This window comes from Podarcis filfolensis (assembly GCF_964270895.1).
Source record: "Podarcis filfolensis genome assembly, chromosome: 4".
NCBI lineage: Eukaryota > Metazoa > Chordata > Lepidosauria > Squamata > Lacertidae > Podarcis > Podarcis filfolensis.
This window is the reverse complement of record NC_139607.1, coordinates 38,495,909-38,514,180: the sequence shown is the minus strand read 5'-3', so window position 1 is coordinate 38,514,180 and position 18,272 is coordinate 38,495,909. Positions and strand designations below refer to the sequence as shown.

General features: G+C 41.6%; 1 protein-coding gene across 1 annotated transcript; it reads right to left on the bottom strand.

Moving 5' to 3' along the window:
• Positions 1 to 5,062: 5,062 nt before the first annotated feature.
• On the bottom strand, positions 5,063 to 14,262 carry LOC310761896 (toll-like receptor 7). The gene is made up of 3 exons (XM_083612107.1): positions 14,128 to 14,262; positions 11,894 to 11,978; positions 5,063 to 9,368 (listed from the first exon to the last, which is right to left on the bottom strand). Exons 2-3 carry the CDS (start codon positions 11,936 to 11,938, stop codon positions 6,216 to 6,218), a joined length of 3,198 nt encoding a protein of 1,065 aa, XP_083468233.1. The 5' UTR covers positions 11,939 to 11,978; positions 14,128 to 14,262; the 3' UTR covers positions 5,063 to 6,215.
• Between the last annotated feature and the right edge of the window lie 4,010 nt (positions 14,263 to 18,272).

Here is an 18,272-nt window from a genome sequence, read left to right as displayed (position 1 = left end):
CTTCCTTTCCATCCTCCTAAAACATTTCTCCTTCCCTCTTCAGATGCCAAAAAGCACCATAAAGCTCCTGTCCTAGACTGGCTGAAACTCTGAAGACTGAGCACTCTAAGGGACTGCAAGGCTGACCCTCCAATGAGGCAAGGTGAGGCAACTGCCTCAGGTGGCAAGATCCATAGGCACAGCAGAACGTGATGTAGATCTTTAGGTATGCTGCCTGGCGCTGAACTACATTTCTGTGGCTTTATATCGTGCAGAGTTAGAACACGCAAGCAGAGAAGTGAGGTAATGATAATAACTAGGCCAGAGCTTTCTGAATTTTTCATGTCGGTGACACACTTTTTAGACATGTATCATTTCGTGACACAGTAATTCTGTCTTGCATCATTTCACAACACAGCAGTTCCATTTTACTAGCAAACTGGAGGTTAAAGTAACCCTTTCCAGCCCGGGGAGGAGGATGGAGAGTGTTCACGCGATACACCTGCAGCCGATAATTTAGAAAGCTCTGAACTAGGCAATAGTCATTTGGGGCATAGCAGTCTGCTATGTGGTATGTCACCCTAGGACAAGACCTTTATAGCAACCTTATGACCTGCCCTTGGCAACAGGTCAAGAAAAGCTTTCCCCTGTTGTTGATTTGCTGGTGCTGTTTGGCAGCTGTGCATTCCCTCTCCTCCCTGATTAGTCCTTACTCACTGCAGCTGGCTTCAGATTGAGACTGTAAGGGGGAAGCTAAGTAGCTTAATGTAAGGGGAGGAGGGGCTTCAGCAAGCCTCCTGCTCCCTATTGGTGTGAAGAGCCAAGCAGAGCCAGCAGGCGGGGAGGAGAAGTTCTGCTGGGGCAATATCTAGCAATACTAGGCAAATCAAGGAACCAATGGTTGACCCAAAAGGCAACTGAGGTCACATGGAAGCCAGGCTATTGGTCCATACACTTCTCCTTCTGATTGGCTCAGATGCTGGACTCTCTCAGGTGCACCTGTGGATGAAAACTCCACCCTTTGCTCCTGAGTTAGCCCCTCTAACTTCCTATGGTGATCACAGCCTCCTCACAAACCCCTTGGTAGAGGAAGGCAAGGGCCCTACAATGTGTTCTTTTTTCCGTCTGCTGGGTGGATCTAGTCCTGCTTGTTCCCTGCACCCACCCTGTTTTCCTTTGGCACAAGGGCAGCTGCCTAGCCAGGCATACCTAAGGTGAGTGTGCAACCTTAATTCTACTAGTCTTCAGTTCTGGGTTCAAACCTGCCACAACTGTTTCCAATTCCAGTGCTCCAGCCTGTGAGCAGCTATGCTGTGGCTTCTCTTGTTGCTCATTATAATGTTTTTAACCATGACTGTTTTTAGAAACGTTCAACTGTACAGTGGTACCTCGGGTTAAGAACTTAATTCGTTCTGGAGGTCTGTTCTTAACCTGAAACTGTTCTTAACCTGAAGCACCACTTTAGCTAATGGGGACTCCCGCTGGCACCATACCACCGCTGCGCAATTTCTGTTCTCATCCTGAAGCAAAGTTCTTAACCCGAGGTAATATTTCTGGGTTAGCAGAGTCTGTAACCTGAAGCGTATGTAACCTGAGGTACCACTGTAATTGCTTTTAGGATGTTTTAATTTTTTTTAGAAGGGGTTTTTGTGTGTGTGCATCCTTTGTGTTCTTCACTTATACATCTGTTTGCCTCACTGGGCTCCTTGGGGAGGAAAGGGTAACATATGTATTCAATAAGCAATACAATAATTATTACTCTTTTTCCTTTCTGACAAAAAAGGATCCATTTGGCTCAGGTGGCATTTCTCCCTTGCAAGGACTTGTTTTAGGATAGCCCAAGTTATTTGGGTCCTGTGTTGACCTATCCAGCTGTCCTTCCTTGTGCGCTGGCCATTCAGAAGGGGATTGTTGGTTATTTGCAGCCACTATGTGAGAGGGGGTGTATGACAGGGTTCAAAAGCATGGGTGTAGAGATCCCACTGTTTTCTGAGATCTTGCTGCCTCTTCCCTAGCTATTGCTGTTACAGAGGGTACTTTGGCATCCTTGTGTTGGGTTAGTTGTGCCTTGTGGTTGTGATGGTTGTTCCCTTATCACCCTGACTTCATCCATGTATGACACACAGGAAGTTGCATTGACATGTGCTGGCAGTGTGGATGCAGATGGGAGCGGCTGGCAGAGCTGCTGTAGTTTTGGGCACTTCCACATGAGTGTTTATCACAGATTCAGTGGTGCTCATGAGTGAACGATTTGCGCAGCAGCCTCATGATGTTGTCCCCTTCAAAATACCACCCCACAATATTTTCCCACTAGGCCAGATTTACCGTTTCTGTTAAAAATCCATAAAGTTTTTGTTTAAATCCAGCAGATTAAATGGAGGGAAATATTGGGTGGCATTTTGACGAGGATGCTTTTTTAAAAAAAGTCATGCGTAAAGGAGCACTGCGTTCTCAATAAACTGCCATGTGGAAGTGTCCTTGGAATGCTACTGTATTTTCCTCAACTTTGCTGCAAGGAGTGAACAGGATCCCGGTTGCGCTGTGTTGCTGCTGACATGGTGAGATGATAGGATCAGTAAAGAGCAGGCATTCCCAAAATGTGGTCTGTGGACGACCAGTGGCCCACAAGTTTCTTTCAGGTGTGTCTGTGGATTTATGGTTGAAGATGGGAGGTGGCACATTCTTTGCATTAAATGTTCATGTTAATTTTTTAAATTTCATTTCATTTACTGTATTAGATTTCTCTGCCGCTTTTCACTCACGAGTCACAAAGCAGCTTACATACATATTTCATTGTTTAATGCATTTATGACTATTCAAATGGTAGCAAAATGCCATATATAATCAAAGAAGCAATAAAATGTAATTAAAAACCAGGCAGCATCTAGCACAGTGCATTGCAATGGCTGCAACAGGCGGAAAAAGCACCAAGCTCCTCTGCAAATTTCCAGTGGTCTGTGGGTGAAAAAGTTTTGACAGCTGCTGATCGAGGGCTCGTCCACATTTCCATTTGTCCAGTGCCTAGAAAGCCTGGGATAATAATAATAGTAATAATTTATACCCCGCCCATCTGACTGTTTCTCCAGCCACTCTGGGCAGCTCCCAACATAATATTAAAAACACAATAAAACACCAAACATTAAAAACTTCCCTAAACAGGCAGCGGGACCAAAGGAGTGTGGATGAGCCCATGTAGAGCAGGAAACGCTGATGTTAAGTCATTGTTAATGGGCTGCTGGCATAGCAAGACCATAGGATTGGTACAGAGCAGGAAACGTGACTATCATACAATCTGTGTTTTGGTTGTTAACTAAAATGCACTGACCAGCTTCCTCAAACCGGCCACATATACTAGCAACAGGAAACACCTTTTGGTTCGCAGGAGAAGAAGTTAATCTACATGACTAACAAAAAACAGTAAAAGTTGTCTATAGGCCAGAGAGAGCTTGAAAATGACCAGAATTATGTTATCTCAAATAGTGACCTTCAATATGTGGGTTCTTTTGACCCACAGTTGGGTCAAAGGTCAAGCAAAGGTGGGTGTCAGCAACGTCATTACTTTCTTCTTGTTATGGTGCTGAAAGAGCAAATGGAGGATAATGATAGAGGGAGAAAGTTAGACTGGCAGAAAGAAAACAGACAGATAAGTTGGATGGTTGGAATTCTGCAAATTTATTCTTCTGCAGCCAGGAAGAGGTTAAGATAAAGTTTATTGAAAGCTAGCACAAGAGTATTCACAACATACTTAAGTAAAACACTGTTAACAATGCTAACATTTACCTTCCATAACAAGCAGATATTTCCACACACAAATAGAAGCCACTCTGGGGACAGAAAAGCAGTAGCAGCTTGTAGTACCACAGAACTGCTTCATGGCACAAGGGGCGGGGGGCAAGAATATACTATTTCTGGTTTTGGACAACTCTTGTAGAAGCTCAGCATAGCTGAACATAAGTATTTGTGTTCTGGACGCAGATCTTCCAGATTCTGATGTGGATTGTCCAAATGTTATCGGCAACTAAGATAATTGGCTAAGAGCGATACATTTAAAAGTTATTTTTGATAATCCGTTGTGGTGAATTAAACAGCTTCCTATTGTTAGGTTCTACATTAGTATAAGCATTCCAAATAATTATATCAAGAATCTGTACCCAAACCCCATAAAATAGAACAGTATTGTTAATCTCTCATTACTTTTGGGATCAATGCCAATTGGAGTGGAGGGGAGGAATACCTTTCAGGTTTGGGACCTTAAACTTAAAGAGGACCTCAAATTTGATATTTTGACTTTCGATAAGCTTTGCAATTTGCTTTTATGTGATTTGACCAAAATGTGGCATATTTTCTCTTTTTTTCCAAGTGAATTTTTATTGTTTTCCTTACATATTCTTTTCCAACAAATTGTAATAGCACCATACATTCCCTTTGACTCTGCCGAGTCGCGACCCCCTCCCCTCCCCACAACTGGTATATTTATCCTCTTTCCATCACACACATCATTCTCATATTAGTACTATTATACATTGGAGGTATTATGTCAATCCTGCTAGTGTCTTGACCTCTTTGCAATTCTTCTTTAAATATTCAATAAATTTACTCCAGTTATTTTGGTATCTTTGATCTCCCTGGTCCCGGATCCTCCCTGACAGTTTGGCAAGTTCTGCATATTCTGTCAACTTCGCCTGCCACTCCTGAATAGTTGGTATATCTTGTACTTTCCATCTTTGGGCCAGAAGGGTCCTTGCGGCAGCTGTAGCATACATGAACAAATTTTGATCTTCTATTTTAATTTCTGTTCCTATTAAGCCTAATAGACACGCTTCCGGTCTTTTGGGGAAAGTATATCTAAATATTTTTTTGAGTTCATTATAAATTGATTCCCAAAATTTTTTTAGCTTATCACAGGTCCACCACATATGGAAATAGTCCCCATCTGCCTTTTTCCATTTCCAACATTTTCTTTCTTTTTTCCTATACATTTTAGCTAATTTTACTGGCGTCAAATGCCATCTATACATCATTTTTAGCAAGTTTTCTTTTAAAGCCACGCATCCTGTAAATCTCAAACAAAATGTGGCAGATTTTCTCAGCTTAAAGCTGCAAATCTAAGCAATTAAGAGAAGTAATTTGGTAAAAAAAATTATTTGTTTTTTGTTAACTGTTATAGATGCCATCATATCAAAGAGTTCAAAATGTTCATAAATATTATTAAAATATTTCTGTTTTGATGGCACAAGATTAGACCATGGTGAGTAGGTACTCTCAGACCAGCCGAATATGTAAACAAAACACTCTGTTTTATGTCTTATTTTTGTTTTCACATATCACCATTTTTATTTTTCTTATGGCTAGCGGTCTGAAAGGCTGGAAGTGGCCCCCTCTGAGAAGAGGCCTATATAGGAGCTTAGGTGGCCATGCCTTGATTATCTTAATTGAGGGTTGAGGTCTACATTCCCTTCTGGGCAATGTTCTGGGGGCTGTGTACCCTTGGTGGGCAGGGCAGAGGCAAAATTGGGCAGAGCAACGAGTGCACATTCTACCATTCAAACAGTAGGTTAGCCCCTAATCATAACACACACATCCAGCCTCCATTCGAGCAAGCAAGAGGCATTGTCAGAGTTCAAGGCAGGTGGAAATACTCCAGGAAGGTGCCAGGAGTGCTGGTTAAGAAACATGGCTTGGAGAGACTCTCAAGGCTGGGGCACCACATTTGGCCCCTAGGCGAGAGGTCCCTATTCCTGGCTTAGTGCCCCTAATTGAGTTTATAAGATGACTTGAGGTTTAAATCAGTGGCTTCAAATGTTACCTAGGCACTACACTGCCTAATACACTGTTCACTCTGTGGAATAATGCATCTTCTGGTTTCTCAAGGATATGTATATACAAGAATTATAAATAATGGCTTCAGAAGCTTATAGCTACAGCCCTTCTGTTCTATTTATCCTTCCCACCTCAGATGTTTAAGAGTATATACAAATCTGCCATAACCTCCTAGCATATCTCAACATTTAGTATCTAAAAAGTTCATTGACAAACTAGGCTTCCTTTGCAGCACTTGTCTCAAATAAGCTATGCTTCCTATATTCCAGCAGCAGGTGTTGAATGTTCCATGAGCTGCTATTCCTTCAAATGTTTTAAAATTTCGCCCGGTGCAAAGGCTGAGATTGAGCCTGATTCCGTTCATTCAGTTCAGTGTGGCTTTAACCTACAGAACGTTTTTGTAGAATGTGACCAAGCTATACCATCTCCTTAAAAAGCTTGTTATAGCTCAAGTCATGGTTTGCTGCTAGTGAATTTCTCAGGCACTGCCAGAAGTACCACTGAGACTGAGGGTTAGTTGGCCATTCAAGGACGGACCTGTTACACAATCTTTTCCTGAGGCGGAGATACTTTGAGGTCTGCAAAACCTTTTCAAGGAACACAAGGATGATTACATCAGCTTTTTCATCCACGAGGCGCTGGTGTGCCAAGTAAAAGGTTGTCTTGAAGTTGCCGCTTGAGATATACCTGTTTGTTAACACAAATATAGTTTTTCTGCTCTCTTGTATACTCTCAGAAAGGTTTTCCAGGACCGGCTGCCCTGGTAGCCAATCTCTGTCTTCCAAACATAGCCTGAATCGTTTCTCTCTGCCATCTTCCAGCTTTTCAAGTAATTCTTTTAGGACCCACTCATTTACAGCTGCATCTTTCTTATCGTAAGCAATGAAAGCATCGTAAATAGCTTTGGACGAAGAGAGGCGTTTATATCCTTTCAAACTGGCAGTGCAGAAGTGATAGATGTACCACACATCCCAGAAATACAAGTGGCTCATCACTGTGACCAGCATCAGAGACATGATGACTGAGACAGTCATTAAGTACAGGATCGAAGAATAGTTCAGCTCGCAGGCATTCCGATCCAAGAAAACCACACTTTTACCTCTCCATGCACCTGGGCCTGCACATGTCACATCTGTTGCCAGTAAAGGAATAGTCACATTTGTCTGGTTGACCCATGAGACAAACCACACAAGGTCACAGTCGCATCGGAAAGGATTGCCGTGTAAAACTAATGTGTCTAGCTTGTCAATAACATTCTTGGGGAAGCTGAAATTACTAAGTGTTTTGATTTTGTTAAAACTGAGATCTAGATGTTTCAGCTGGTAGGCACCTTGAAGAAAGTTTTTTGTCAGTTTTCTAATCCTGTTGTTTTGCATGTTGAGGTTTTCCAGGCCCCTGGAGCAGTTGGATAGCTCACGGGGGACTGTACTCAACTGGTTGTTGCTAAGATCCAAGGTTTTTAGGTTTTCCAGAAGGTGAAGGTTTGCCCAATTAAAACTCTTCATTTTGTTACGTGCCAATATGAACACTTCGAGCTTGGAAGGCAAGTTCTCAAAAACGCCTGAAGGCAAAAAGGTTAGAGAGTTTTCAGAAACGTCAAGAGTCTTTAGGTTGATCAGGTCCTTGAACAAGGACCAGAATTCTTTATTCCCATCCTGCCATAAAACATTTAAGTGATTCTTTCTAAATTCCAGGGTTTTGAGTGAACTGCTTGCCATCCCTTTATCAGTGGATGTAGAAATCTCATTCCCGTTCATGAACAACGTTTTGAGATTAATAAGATTACCAATGAAGCCCAACATGTGAGTGATGCCTTCTGCCTTAAAATAGTAACTATTATCACTGAGGTCGAGAACTTCTAGTTCTTTCAGCTCTTTAAAGGCATTTGAATTTAGCAAGTCAATTCGGTTGTTAGAAAAATCCAGATATTTCAAGTTGGAAAGATATTTGAATTCAGTTCCGTTGAGAGTTTGGCTCATAGCGTTAGCAGACAAGTTGAGGCACTTGAGGAAAGTGAGGTCCTTGAAATCAGAGGGCTTGACAAAAAACATGTTGTTTCTGCTCAAATCCAGCATTGCTCCATAGCTGCTGCAAGAAGTGTCGCCGGCGAAAGGCAATGGATAAGCAGCCTCTCTGTCTTTGCACTTGCAACTTCGGCCATACTCATCATATCTGAAGTAATGCATATCTTTCAGCACAACACCATTACTTTCAACTAATGAATGCTTTGGAAGAGAGTTTAAATTACCACTGGATCCACTTGAAATGAGAGATATTTTATTGAAGGAAAGATTTATAACTTTAAGAGCTGGGAAGCTTTTGAACTCAGACACATCAACATTCCTGATGAAATTAGTCCCAAAATCCAGCACACTAAGATTTTGTAGAGGAATCAAATTTTGTAAAGTATGGTTATCCAGTTCCCAGAAAATGAAACCCCTCAAACCTAAGAATTGAAGATTGGTAAGAGTAGAAAACGTCTTTGGTAGCTTCAGATATTGGGAATATGACCCCAGATCAAAATTGAAAGACAAATCCAAGCTTACAAGGTTAGGAAGAGACTTCAGAAAGTCGGCACACTCAATTTCTTTAGCCAAATAATTCTGTGAGAGATCGAGCACTTTAAGTTTCATAGTATTCTTAAACCACTTTGGATCCACTTTGCGAAGGGAGGTGCTGTGCAGCCGCAGAACTTCCAACTGTGTTAAGGAGTCGAAAGCACTGGAATGGATAAAAATACTTGCCTGACCTTTGCATTCCACACAGTGATAGGGGGCATTGTGACAGCGAGGGCAGTTGCCACTCAAGTCCAGGATTTTCAAATTATGAAGGTTGGCTAAATCATCCCCACTAATATTCCGAATTATGTTATTGTAAAGGTAAAGTTCCATTAAGGAGGATGGCAGATTCTGTGGGACTTTTGATATGTTATTAGCTTTTAAGGATAACACAGTTAACTTCCCAAGGGCCTGAAATGCTGTTTCATCAATGCTATAGGAAACATTGCAAGGATTGCGGTAATAGCAGTTCTGACCAAGGAAGAGACTTTCTAGGTTACTAAGTCCTGACAAATTATTGAGGCTAAAAATGTGGTTTGCTTCAAGACTTAAAAGACGCAGATTTGAAGGCAGATCCAGAGGGATGGTGGAGAGTTGATTTCCATCTAAATACAGTGATTTTAGTTTGTGGAGTTTGGCAAAACTGCCAGGTTTGATTTGGGGAATCGTGGTACACACCTTGTCTTTTGGCCCCAACATAGTAGGCACACAGTTGCACCTGAAATCAATTTCCAGAAGATTCTTGAGGTTGTTAAAATAGCTTTGGGCAATCCTTGGGATGTGGTTAATGGCGAGTGTCAGGTTAGTAATGTTGGCAGACATTTCTTCTGGGAATGTTGGGAATGTTATGAGGCCACGCTCAGTGCAATTTGCTAGCAAATATTTGCTACCAGCAACCATATCACAAGGCAAGGTTTTGGGGAATTGTGTCGCTGGAACCATCCTTGGAAACAGGAACGTAATGAACATAATGGAGAAAAGCAAACTGCTTGTTTGCTGTAGGTGATTTGCCTAGACAGAAGGGAAAATGCAGTCACAACAAACTCGGCTTAAAAGGCTTCTCCTAGACATTTCAATATTGGTAGCGAAAGCAGCAGCGAGTTTTGTAGCACCATAAAGACACATACCAAAACAACGTAGATTGCAGGCTCCTGCTGTGTGTGAGGCTGTGCATAAACTTTATAAATAAAGTTCAGATAATTTCTACAGGATGCACATACCATAGTGGACAGAGATCAGATTTCCACCCCTCTCTCATCGTACTTTTAACTATGGCTACCCAGAGAAACAAAATGGTGGGAAATTTGAGTCAGACAAGAGGAAGCACTTTCCCACACTTGTTTCTCCATTCACTTATAAAGTAAGAGGTTTATAAGAAAGGAGTATGCAGGGAAGCAAAGCCAGCCCTTCCTCTTGCCTTATGTCACAGCACTTGGTTAATATTATGTAGTTCTTCCGCAGCCTGGCTTCAACTGGAAGTAATGAGTCAAGCAGAGAACTGTTGGTGCTATTGGAGTACACAAGGCAAAGCATGGGAGAGGTTGGTTTCACTCCCATTTCAGTCCTGCCTAAAATGCATGCAGTTGCCCTGTAACATCTAGTCTGGACCCTCAGTGCCACTGTCAATGTAATGGTGGAGAGGAGCATTCTCTCATTTCAAAATTATTAATTGCAGCTGCTTCCCCATGTCTCAGAGTAGTCAACAAAGGGTTGAAACTAACTAGTGTGATCCCTTTTGCGTCTGGGGAGGGAAAATCATTTTGCTGGACAGCAGGCTATATGAGAGGGAGGGAGAGCTTGCATGTTTTCTGTTTCAAGAGCTACTTGTGGTTTTACAAAATCTAAAACACAGTTTTGAGACATTAGGAGAGAGTATGTTAGGAGAGAGCTGCTATCCAGTCACGACAATCACACCAAAATGCACACATCTGTTGCACGTGCAGAGCTCTGAGGTGCAACTTGAAAAAAAATAATTGCATGTGGTCAGAAAAAAAGAAAGGGTTTACCTACTCTTCAAGGTCTACCTTTTCTTTAATAAAACCCTAGTGGTCCACTGTTAGCTTCTAAAAGCAAGAGAACATAGAACTATCTGTGCTGGATTTGAACTAGATTTTAGATATGTATTTTTTTAATTAAAAAATAGTTGTATATGTCTTTTTCGTTTTTAAATTGATTTATATATGTAATTGTTTCAATCATATTTTAAATCATTTTGAGATGCTTCATAGGAAGCAAGTCATAAATGAAATAATAAAATGAGAATATGTTCAGATAAAACGCTAAACCACAGTACGTTAGCTCTGCTCTCCTTTCTTCTCTCTTCCTTTGATGGTGCTGTAAGGAGGAGATCGGAAGTACCTGCCTCCATTTCAGTGAACTGCAGTTTGTCCTTGGCTCAGTTCACAGGCAACACCGAGCCAAACCATTGCTTAGTGAGGATGCATGAGTGTGCAGGCTCGCAGATTGGATACTGCAGCCATTTTGCTCCCCCAGCCCTACTGCTGCTGCACTGGAATGAGCTAAGCCATTGTGCAGTGTGTCATCTGACTCTCTCCCAGACAAACCATAAGGAGTAAGCCATAGAACAAACATTGGCTGCAGCTTGTTTGCCTGGGATGAGTCTGTGTGTCAGATGGCAGGTTAAGCCAACCCATGGTTTAGTTCAGGTCCAGGACCACAGAAGGAGCAAAGCGGTCACAGTTTCCTTGCTGGGGACAAGTACATCTGGGGAAAGCCATAATTTGGCTCACAGTTATGGGTGAACTGGGTCAATATGTTTGAACCAAGAACTGCAGTTTGTTTTAACTATGACGTATTCCAGAAGTGGGGCAGCTTTGTAGCCCAGGGTGGCCAGTTTCAAAAGCCCACTGCAAGCAATAAGCTTAGATGTTTGGCAAGGACGAAGAGAGAGAGAGAGAGAGAATGAAGTGGCAGAAAGAGAGAGAGAATGGATGGCCATGGTTCTTTTTAGCTCTGGATTCTGCCATGTGGCCCCTGACAGATTATCCCTCACCCACCTTGACAGAATAAAGGCTGCCCACCCCGGTTTATTTAGACAAGCCAGAATTGTAAACTATGGTTTAATTTTGTATTATCTGGACAAACCGTTGCTTAAACTCACAATAGTTTGTCCTAATTTGGGCATAACACATTGGAGATGGAGGGAAATGCTTTGCCCTTAATAGTGATATTGAGTATATGGCAACATTCCATAGGTAACACCAAACCATGTTGCTTTTTCTCTTTAAATCTATGTTTTTAATGAGGTTGCTGCTCACATCATTTGCCTTTGATTTAAGCACCTGCCCTTGCTGTCTTTATTTTGGTAACAGCCTTTTGATTTTGATTTTGGGATTTTATACAGTAGTTGAATATTAATAACTAATTTTGCAGTTCAGCCTGCTCCTCTAATTAGATTTGCAAAGAGCCCAGAACAATACTATGAAACATAATTAACTGCACGGGGAGGGAAATGTGGATTAGTAGATGTGAATGCTTAGTTAAGCAGCTTGTCATGTCAGAAGGCAGGTGCTTACCTGGATGCCCAGAGGTGTGCACAAGTATTTCCCCTCTCTTTTCATGGTGTGATCAGTTTCTTGCAATGAAGAAATACCTGTTAAACTGAGGAGGCAGCAGGAGAATGCATTTTAGAAATATGCCAAGAATAAAATAAATATGGAATTGTTTCTGTGGTAGAATCATAGAACTGTAGAGTTGGGTGGAATCTACACACATATAAAAAAAAAAACCCAATGTGATTTTTTTTTAAAAAAAGTTTTGAAAAATACATTGAATTTTGCATAGCTCACTGTCGCCATCTAGTGTCACATTTGCATATTGCACTTTACAGCACATTTAAAACATTTTATTTGCAGCTGTGTAGCTGAGTCCTTGGAAGGGCCCACAAGAATCATCTAGTTCAACCTCCTGCGATGCAGGATCCTATTGCCCAACACAGGGCTTGAGCCCACAGCTCTGATAATAGGCTGAGTCAAGACGGAAGCACTTTCCTCACTTTCAGGAATCACTGAATGAGATAACAAGTGATGTTTATGATTCACCACAACTTCTATTATAATGTTTATAATTGTATTTTGACAGTTTGGAAAAATAAATAAATGATTCCAACTCAGAACTTCAGGGGGCTCTGAAAGTGAGGAGACAGACATCCCCTTTAAAAAAAAATATTTTCAAACAAAATTAGCAACTGCCATTAACAGTGACTTGGCCTGCAGCAGTTAGCAGATGATAATGCATGTCTCCATGCAGTAAGAAGCTTTGCCTGCTACTGTTCTACAAAGCAAAGTCTTTGGTAAAAGTGTGTGGAGCACATGGGAGCATGAGGTGGAGCATGAGATGGAGCTGCAAAAATAATGAACAGCAGAAGTGAAAGGACTGGTCATACAGAAGGGCAAGGGAGAAGGAGCCGAATTTTCATGTATCAAATCATTGGGCTCCAGATGTGTTGGATTTCCAGCTCCTATCACCCCCAGCTGACTGGTGAAGGCTGCTCTAACCTCTGTATGCTTGACTTAGCCAGAGCCTGTCCAACCTGTGCAGTTGGGAACTCCCCCATAGAAGCAGCTAAATTTAGTTTTCACATCTGCATTGGTTCTTCTAGGGCAGGAATGGAGAACCTGAGGTGCTTCTCATGTTGCTGAGCTCCAGTTGCCATCAACCCCAGCCAGATGGCCCAGTAGTCAGGGATGATGGATGAACATGAAGACATAATAAAAAAAATTCCTTCCAGTAGCACCTTAGAGACCAACTAAGTTTGTTATTGGTATGAGCTTTTGTGTGCATGCACACTTCTTCAGATACCACACGAAAGCTCATACCAATAACAAACTTAGTTGGTCTCTAAGGTGCTGCTGGAAGGAATTTTTTTCTTTTGTTTCGACTACGGCAGACCAGCACAGCTACCTACCTGTACTAAAGACATAAGAAGAGCCTGCTAGATCAGACCAATGGCCCATCTAGTCCATCTTTCTGCACTCACAGTGGCCAACCAGATGTGACTGGTTCCTCATCCCTATAGTAGGGTGATTTTATTGCCCCTTCCATTTTACAATAGAAGCAGCCATGTCAGTAAGATAAAGCCAGCTGCAGCGACAATATTTTGTAGACCAGGCATTGGCCCTCCAGATGTTTTGGGACTACAACTCCCATCATCCCTGACCACTGGTCCTGTTAGCTTGGGATGGAAGTTGTAGTCCCAAAACATCTGGAGGGCTGAGTTTGCCTGTGCCTATTGTAGACCATCAAACTAGCAAAGTTTTGGGCTTAGAGACCAATCCAACAGGTCCGTTTTCTTGCAAGGTTTGTATCTGTCTCACTCTTTTTACCCAGTTCCAGCTGACTGAGTCACAAGTTATAATAAAGCCACACAACACTAACAACTCATCACTTGACCCCTTTTGGTATCTAGGTGAGACTAAGGCTGTTATCCTCATTTACTACGGAGTTCAAAGGTATGTCACTTTTCTCCAGAGATAAATGTGAGGTTTAGCCTCTGAAGTTTTCTGGTCCCTAAACATTGGGTTGGAGAGTCATTTTTTCCAAACCAACTAACCTATATGTTAACTTCCTGTTTTAAAGATCAATAGTACTCATTATATGTTTATAAAATACACACCTTAACAGAACATAGCAGATGGGAATGAAGACGAATACAGAAGAAAATGATACAATTCTCAAAAATACTTATTGCACTTAAGAGTTGCTTCCAGATACAAATGCTTTCAAGAATACAGTTAAAAATTGAACTTACCATTCTATGAAGGATTTTGAGGAGTGCTGTGTTAGATGGAGAGAACAATGAAATAAGCCCTTCCAACTTCAGGTCAGGTACAAAATACAGGGAGAGAGCACGAGAATTCACTAATTGAATGATTCTGTCACCTACTTGGGTCCTTTTTCCGTTTCTCACCAGGAGACAACTTGCTAAATTAATAGTATGTGAGGCAGCTGTCACCAATGCTCACTTCCTCAAAGGTAAAAATAGTGTGGGGAATTGGGTGTGGGTTTTTTTTTGTTTGTTTGGGTTTTTTGGTTCTTAAAAAAAATATATCCTACAATGTCTTCAAAGCACGAACCTGCCATTGCAATGAAAGTGTACCTGGGCTGTGCTGCTTCAGAATGCAGGTTGAGACGAGACTCAAATGTTCTTCCATATGTAAGAATAATAATAATAAATAATAATAATAAATAATAATAATAATAATAATAATAATAATAATAATAATAATAATAATAAAAACTCCCCAGCATGGGAGGAAAATGGATAGGCTAGAACTGTCCCCACTGACATCTAGATCGTAACTGCATTGTGCTGAGTGAGGAGCATACAGTTCCACAACCCCATGTGCAGGCTGAAGTGGGACAACCCAGACACAGGTTTATGATTTCACTGAGATCTAGGCCATAGTTGTTGTTTTTTGGCCTGCTTATAAAACATAGGTAATATGAATATAAATCGTACTGAGAGGTGTTCAGCTGCTAACTTTTATTCTGAGTAGATCCATTGAAGTTAATGTATGTGGCTAAGTTAGGTCCCTTAATTTCAGTGGAACTACTCTGAGTAAGATTTAGTTGATGAATAATCTCCGCTGTGCCGTATAGTTGAGAAATGATAACTTCAGAGCCGATTCAGATTCCTCAATCACTTCAGATAACTTCAGATTTAGAGCAATTAGCCTAGGCAAATTTTAAACAAAACGATGTGTAACTGGATGAGCGATCCATTTTGCCCCCTAATCCTTTTGTCCCTGAATCAACCATCAAAGTAGTATTTCAATGCTTGTGGATAAAATCTGTGCTATTGGATTTTAGCCAATCTTTGATACTGCCAATCACTAACAACAACAACAACAAATTATTAATAACAACAATCCCACCGAAACCTAGGAAGATCTCAACTGCCAAGTCTTCTTTCCTTTCACATGCTTGCCAATATTTTATTCCTCCCCTCCCCCTCCCGTGTTTAGAGCAGCTAGCAAGCATTGTTACGGTTTCAGTTCTCCGTGAAATGAAACTTAAGTTGTAGAGGCATTTACAAGCTAGGCTTTCTTTCCATGCGATAGTCGTGCAGGTGTGACACCTCTTGCATGAAAACCTGTAAATGGTGAAATGGTGTTTCTTACATAATCATGTGCTGACTTGAGGAGGAATACAGTGGATATCAATAATAGTTCGTCTTAAGAAGCCAGTATTTATGATACTAAGGAAATACTCATTAAAGGTAAAACTTTCTCTATAGACCACAGGTCTGAATTGCAACAACTGTCCGAGTTCTGAGGCTGGGAGAAGGGCAGCCTTCTGAGATAATACCTATGAAATAAATAATGGTGATGAAATTATATCCCACCCGTCTTCCCAAAGAAGCCCAGGGCAACAAACAGTGCTGTTACTTCTTCCTGACACCATTTTTCTTCTTCAGCCATTCTTAGTCCTTATCTGCCCACTTTGCCACTTAATCTGCTGGCAGTGGGAGGGGCTAGAGCTAAAACTAGGCTTACTAGTTGCAAAGGGCTTTTGATAATTGGCTGACAGCGGAATGCAGACCAAAGTTAAAACAAGCAGCAGCTCCAAGTTCAAACTTACTGAGATGGTTTGTGCACAGTGCGAATTCAAACTATGGCCTGGTGTGAGCGTACAAGTGTGCTGACCCCAGCAGATTTCTTTCAGAAATAGCTTTTATTAAATATTTTCTAGGGTTACAAAAGTACGTGCATTGCCTCTGTTTTCAGGTCATAGGGACTTTTCTACAGATTCAATGTGAGACATGAAAATTGTATATGTTATAAGGTTGGGGGAGAAGAAAAGTAGGGAGAGAGGGCGGTGGTAAACTTAAATTCTTTTAGTACTTAGTGTATGTGTGCGGTATTCCCCCCCCCCCCCAGCATCATTTGGGTAGGTTTTCTTTCTAGTCATTTACTAGTTTTTATGGGCAGTGAGGGAGCTCAGGGCATGGTTGGTTGCCTTTAGTTGACTGCATTGAGATTTGGGTCCGTGTTGCGCCATGTGTGTAACAAAGGGGAGGCCATACCGGGGTGAAGGCATCCTCTTTTATTTGTCCGTGTCAGTTTCAGTTTGTTGGTTAGCTTTTCTAGCTGTAAGGCTGTTTCCCATACAATTTGATACCAGTGGTCCATGTTCACTCCTGACAGGTATCTCCAATGTCTAGCTATGATGCTTCTGGCTGCTGAGTTATGAGCTCTTTATAGTGCGAGTAGGCATTACTGTCCTGGAAAATATTTAATAGGCTGGAGCCACAGCTCAACTTAGCTCAGTAAAGTTGAACCATGGCTTATAGTTTGTCTCACAGAAACCACAAGCTGTAACAGAGCCTATAAATCATAACCTCTCCAGTCTCACTTTTGTCAGTGCCAGCCCAGCAGGGCATTGGAAAAGGGAGTCTGTCTATCTCTGGTTTGCCCTCCTCACCCACCAAATTTTAAAAGTATCTGTTTTTTACCAGCGGGTGCTGTTCTACAATGCAACTGAGCAAAACTAGTTAAGCCCCTTGTTGAACTGAATTTGCAAAGGATTTGCCTTGTAACATGCCTAAACTGTCTGTGCCATATGACTCGTGTGCACTAGGTTGTCAAAATATTTGCAGGCATGGGAATGGCATGGGACAGCTGGTTAGGAAATGCATGTCAGTTCCATGAGAATGCTGTGTAGAGATTTCTTACCTCTCACAGGTAACAACTCAGAACTACTTCTTATATTAATTCAGAAATAATGGATTCACTTGCAACATTGTGCGCATGTGTGCTGATTTGTATATTCAGACTGCTTGACCATGCTTAACAGTATCGCCACATTTCAAATACAGTGGTACCTCGGGTTAAGTACTTAATTCATTCCGGAGGTCCGTTCTTAACCTGAAACTGTTCTTAACCTGAAGCACCACTTTAGCTAATGGGGCCTCCCGCTGCTGCTGTGCCGCCAGAGCACAATTTCTGTTCTCATCCTGAAGCAAAGTTCTTAACCTGAAGCACTATTTCTGGGTTAGCGGAGTCTGTAACCTGAAGCGTATGTAACCTGAAGCGTATGTAACCTGAGGTACCACTGTATGTGCATCTGCTCTCTGGCATTTCAGCACAAGAAAATGCATTCAAAAATAAAAAGTAAACCAGATGTTTAAACTCAATCAAATCTCAGAATGAGAAACATCCCATGCAAAACCCCCTAACAAGGTCATGAAAATTTCTTAGTTTACTCATCCAATAGACAAGTACTTTTCAGTTAGCAAAACCGTTTTTGTGCTTGTAGCCACACAGTTAGTGTGGTTTGCACAATCCACTTTATATTTAGCATGCAAAGTGTGCAAGGCAAGCTGTTCAGGTAAGATACCACAAAGCACCCAGTGCCTGGCTTCAGACAGAAGTTTAGAGTTGGAAGGTATCCCAAGGGCCATCTACTCCAGTCCCCCTACAATGAAGGAATCTCAGCTAAAGAATCCGACCTCTGCTTAAAAACCTCCAAGAAAGGAGAGTCCACCACCTTCTGAGGTCATCCATTTCGCTGTCAATCAGCTTGTCAGAAAGTTCTTTCTAATGTTCAGTTGGAATCTCCTTTCTTGTAACTTGAATCCATTGATTCGGGTCCTACCCTCCTGAGCAGGAGAAGACAAGCTTGCACCATCTTCCATTTGAAGATGGCTATCATCTGTTTTCCAGGCTAAACATACCCAGTTCCCTCAACCATTCCTCATAAGGCTTCGTTTCCAGACCCTTGATCACATTGGTTGCCATCCACTGCACACATTCCAGCTTGTCACTATCTTTCTTGAACATGCTTTTGATAATGTTTTTGTATCTGTTTCTGTGACCAGAGTCGCTTAGAATGTGAATGTGTCTATTTATATCCATTTAGGTTTGCATTATTTGCTGCTCCTGAATGAAATAA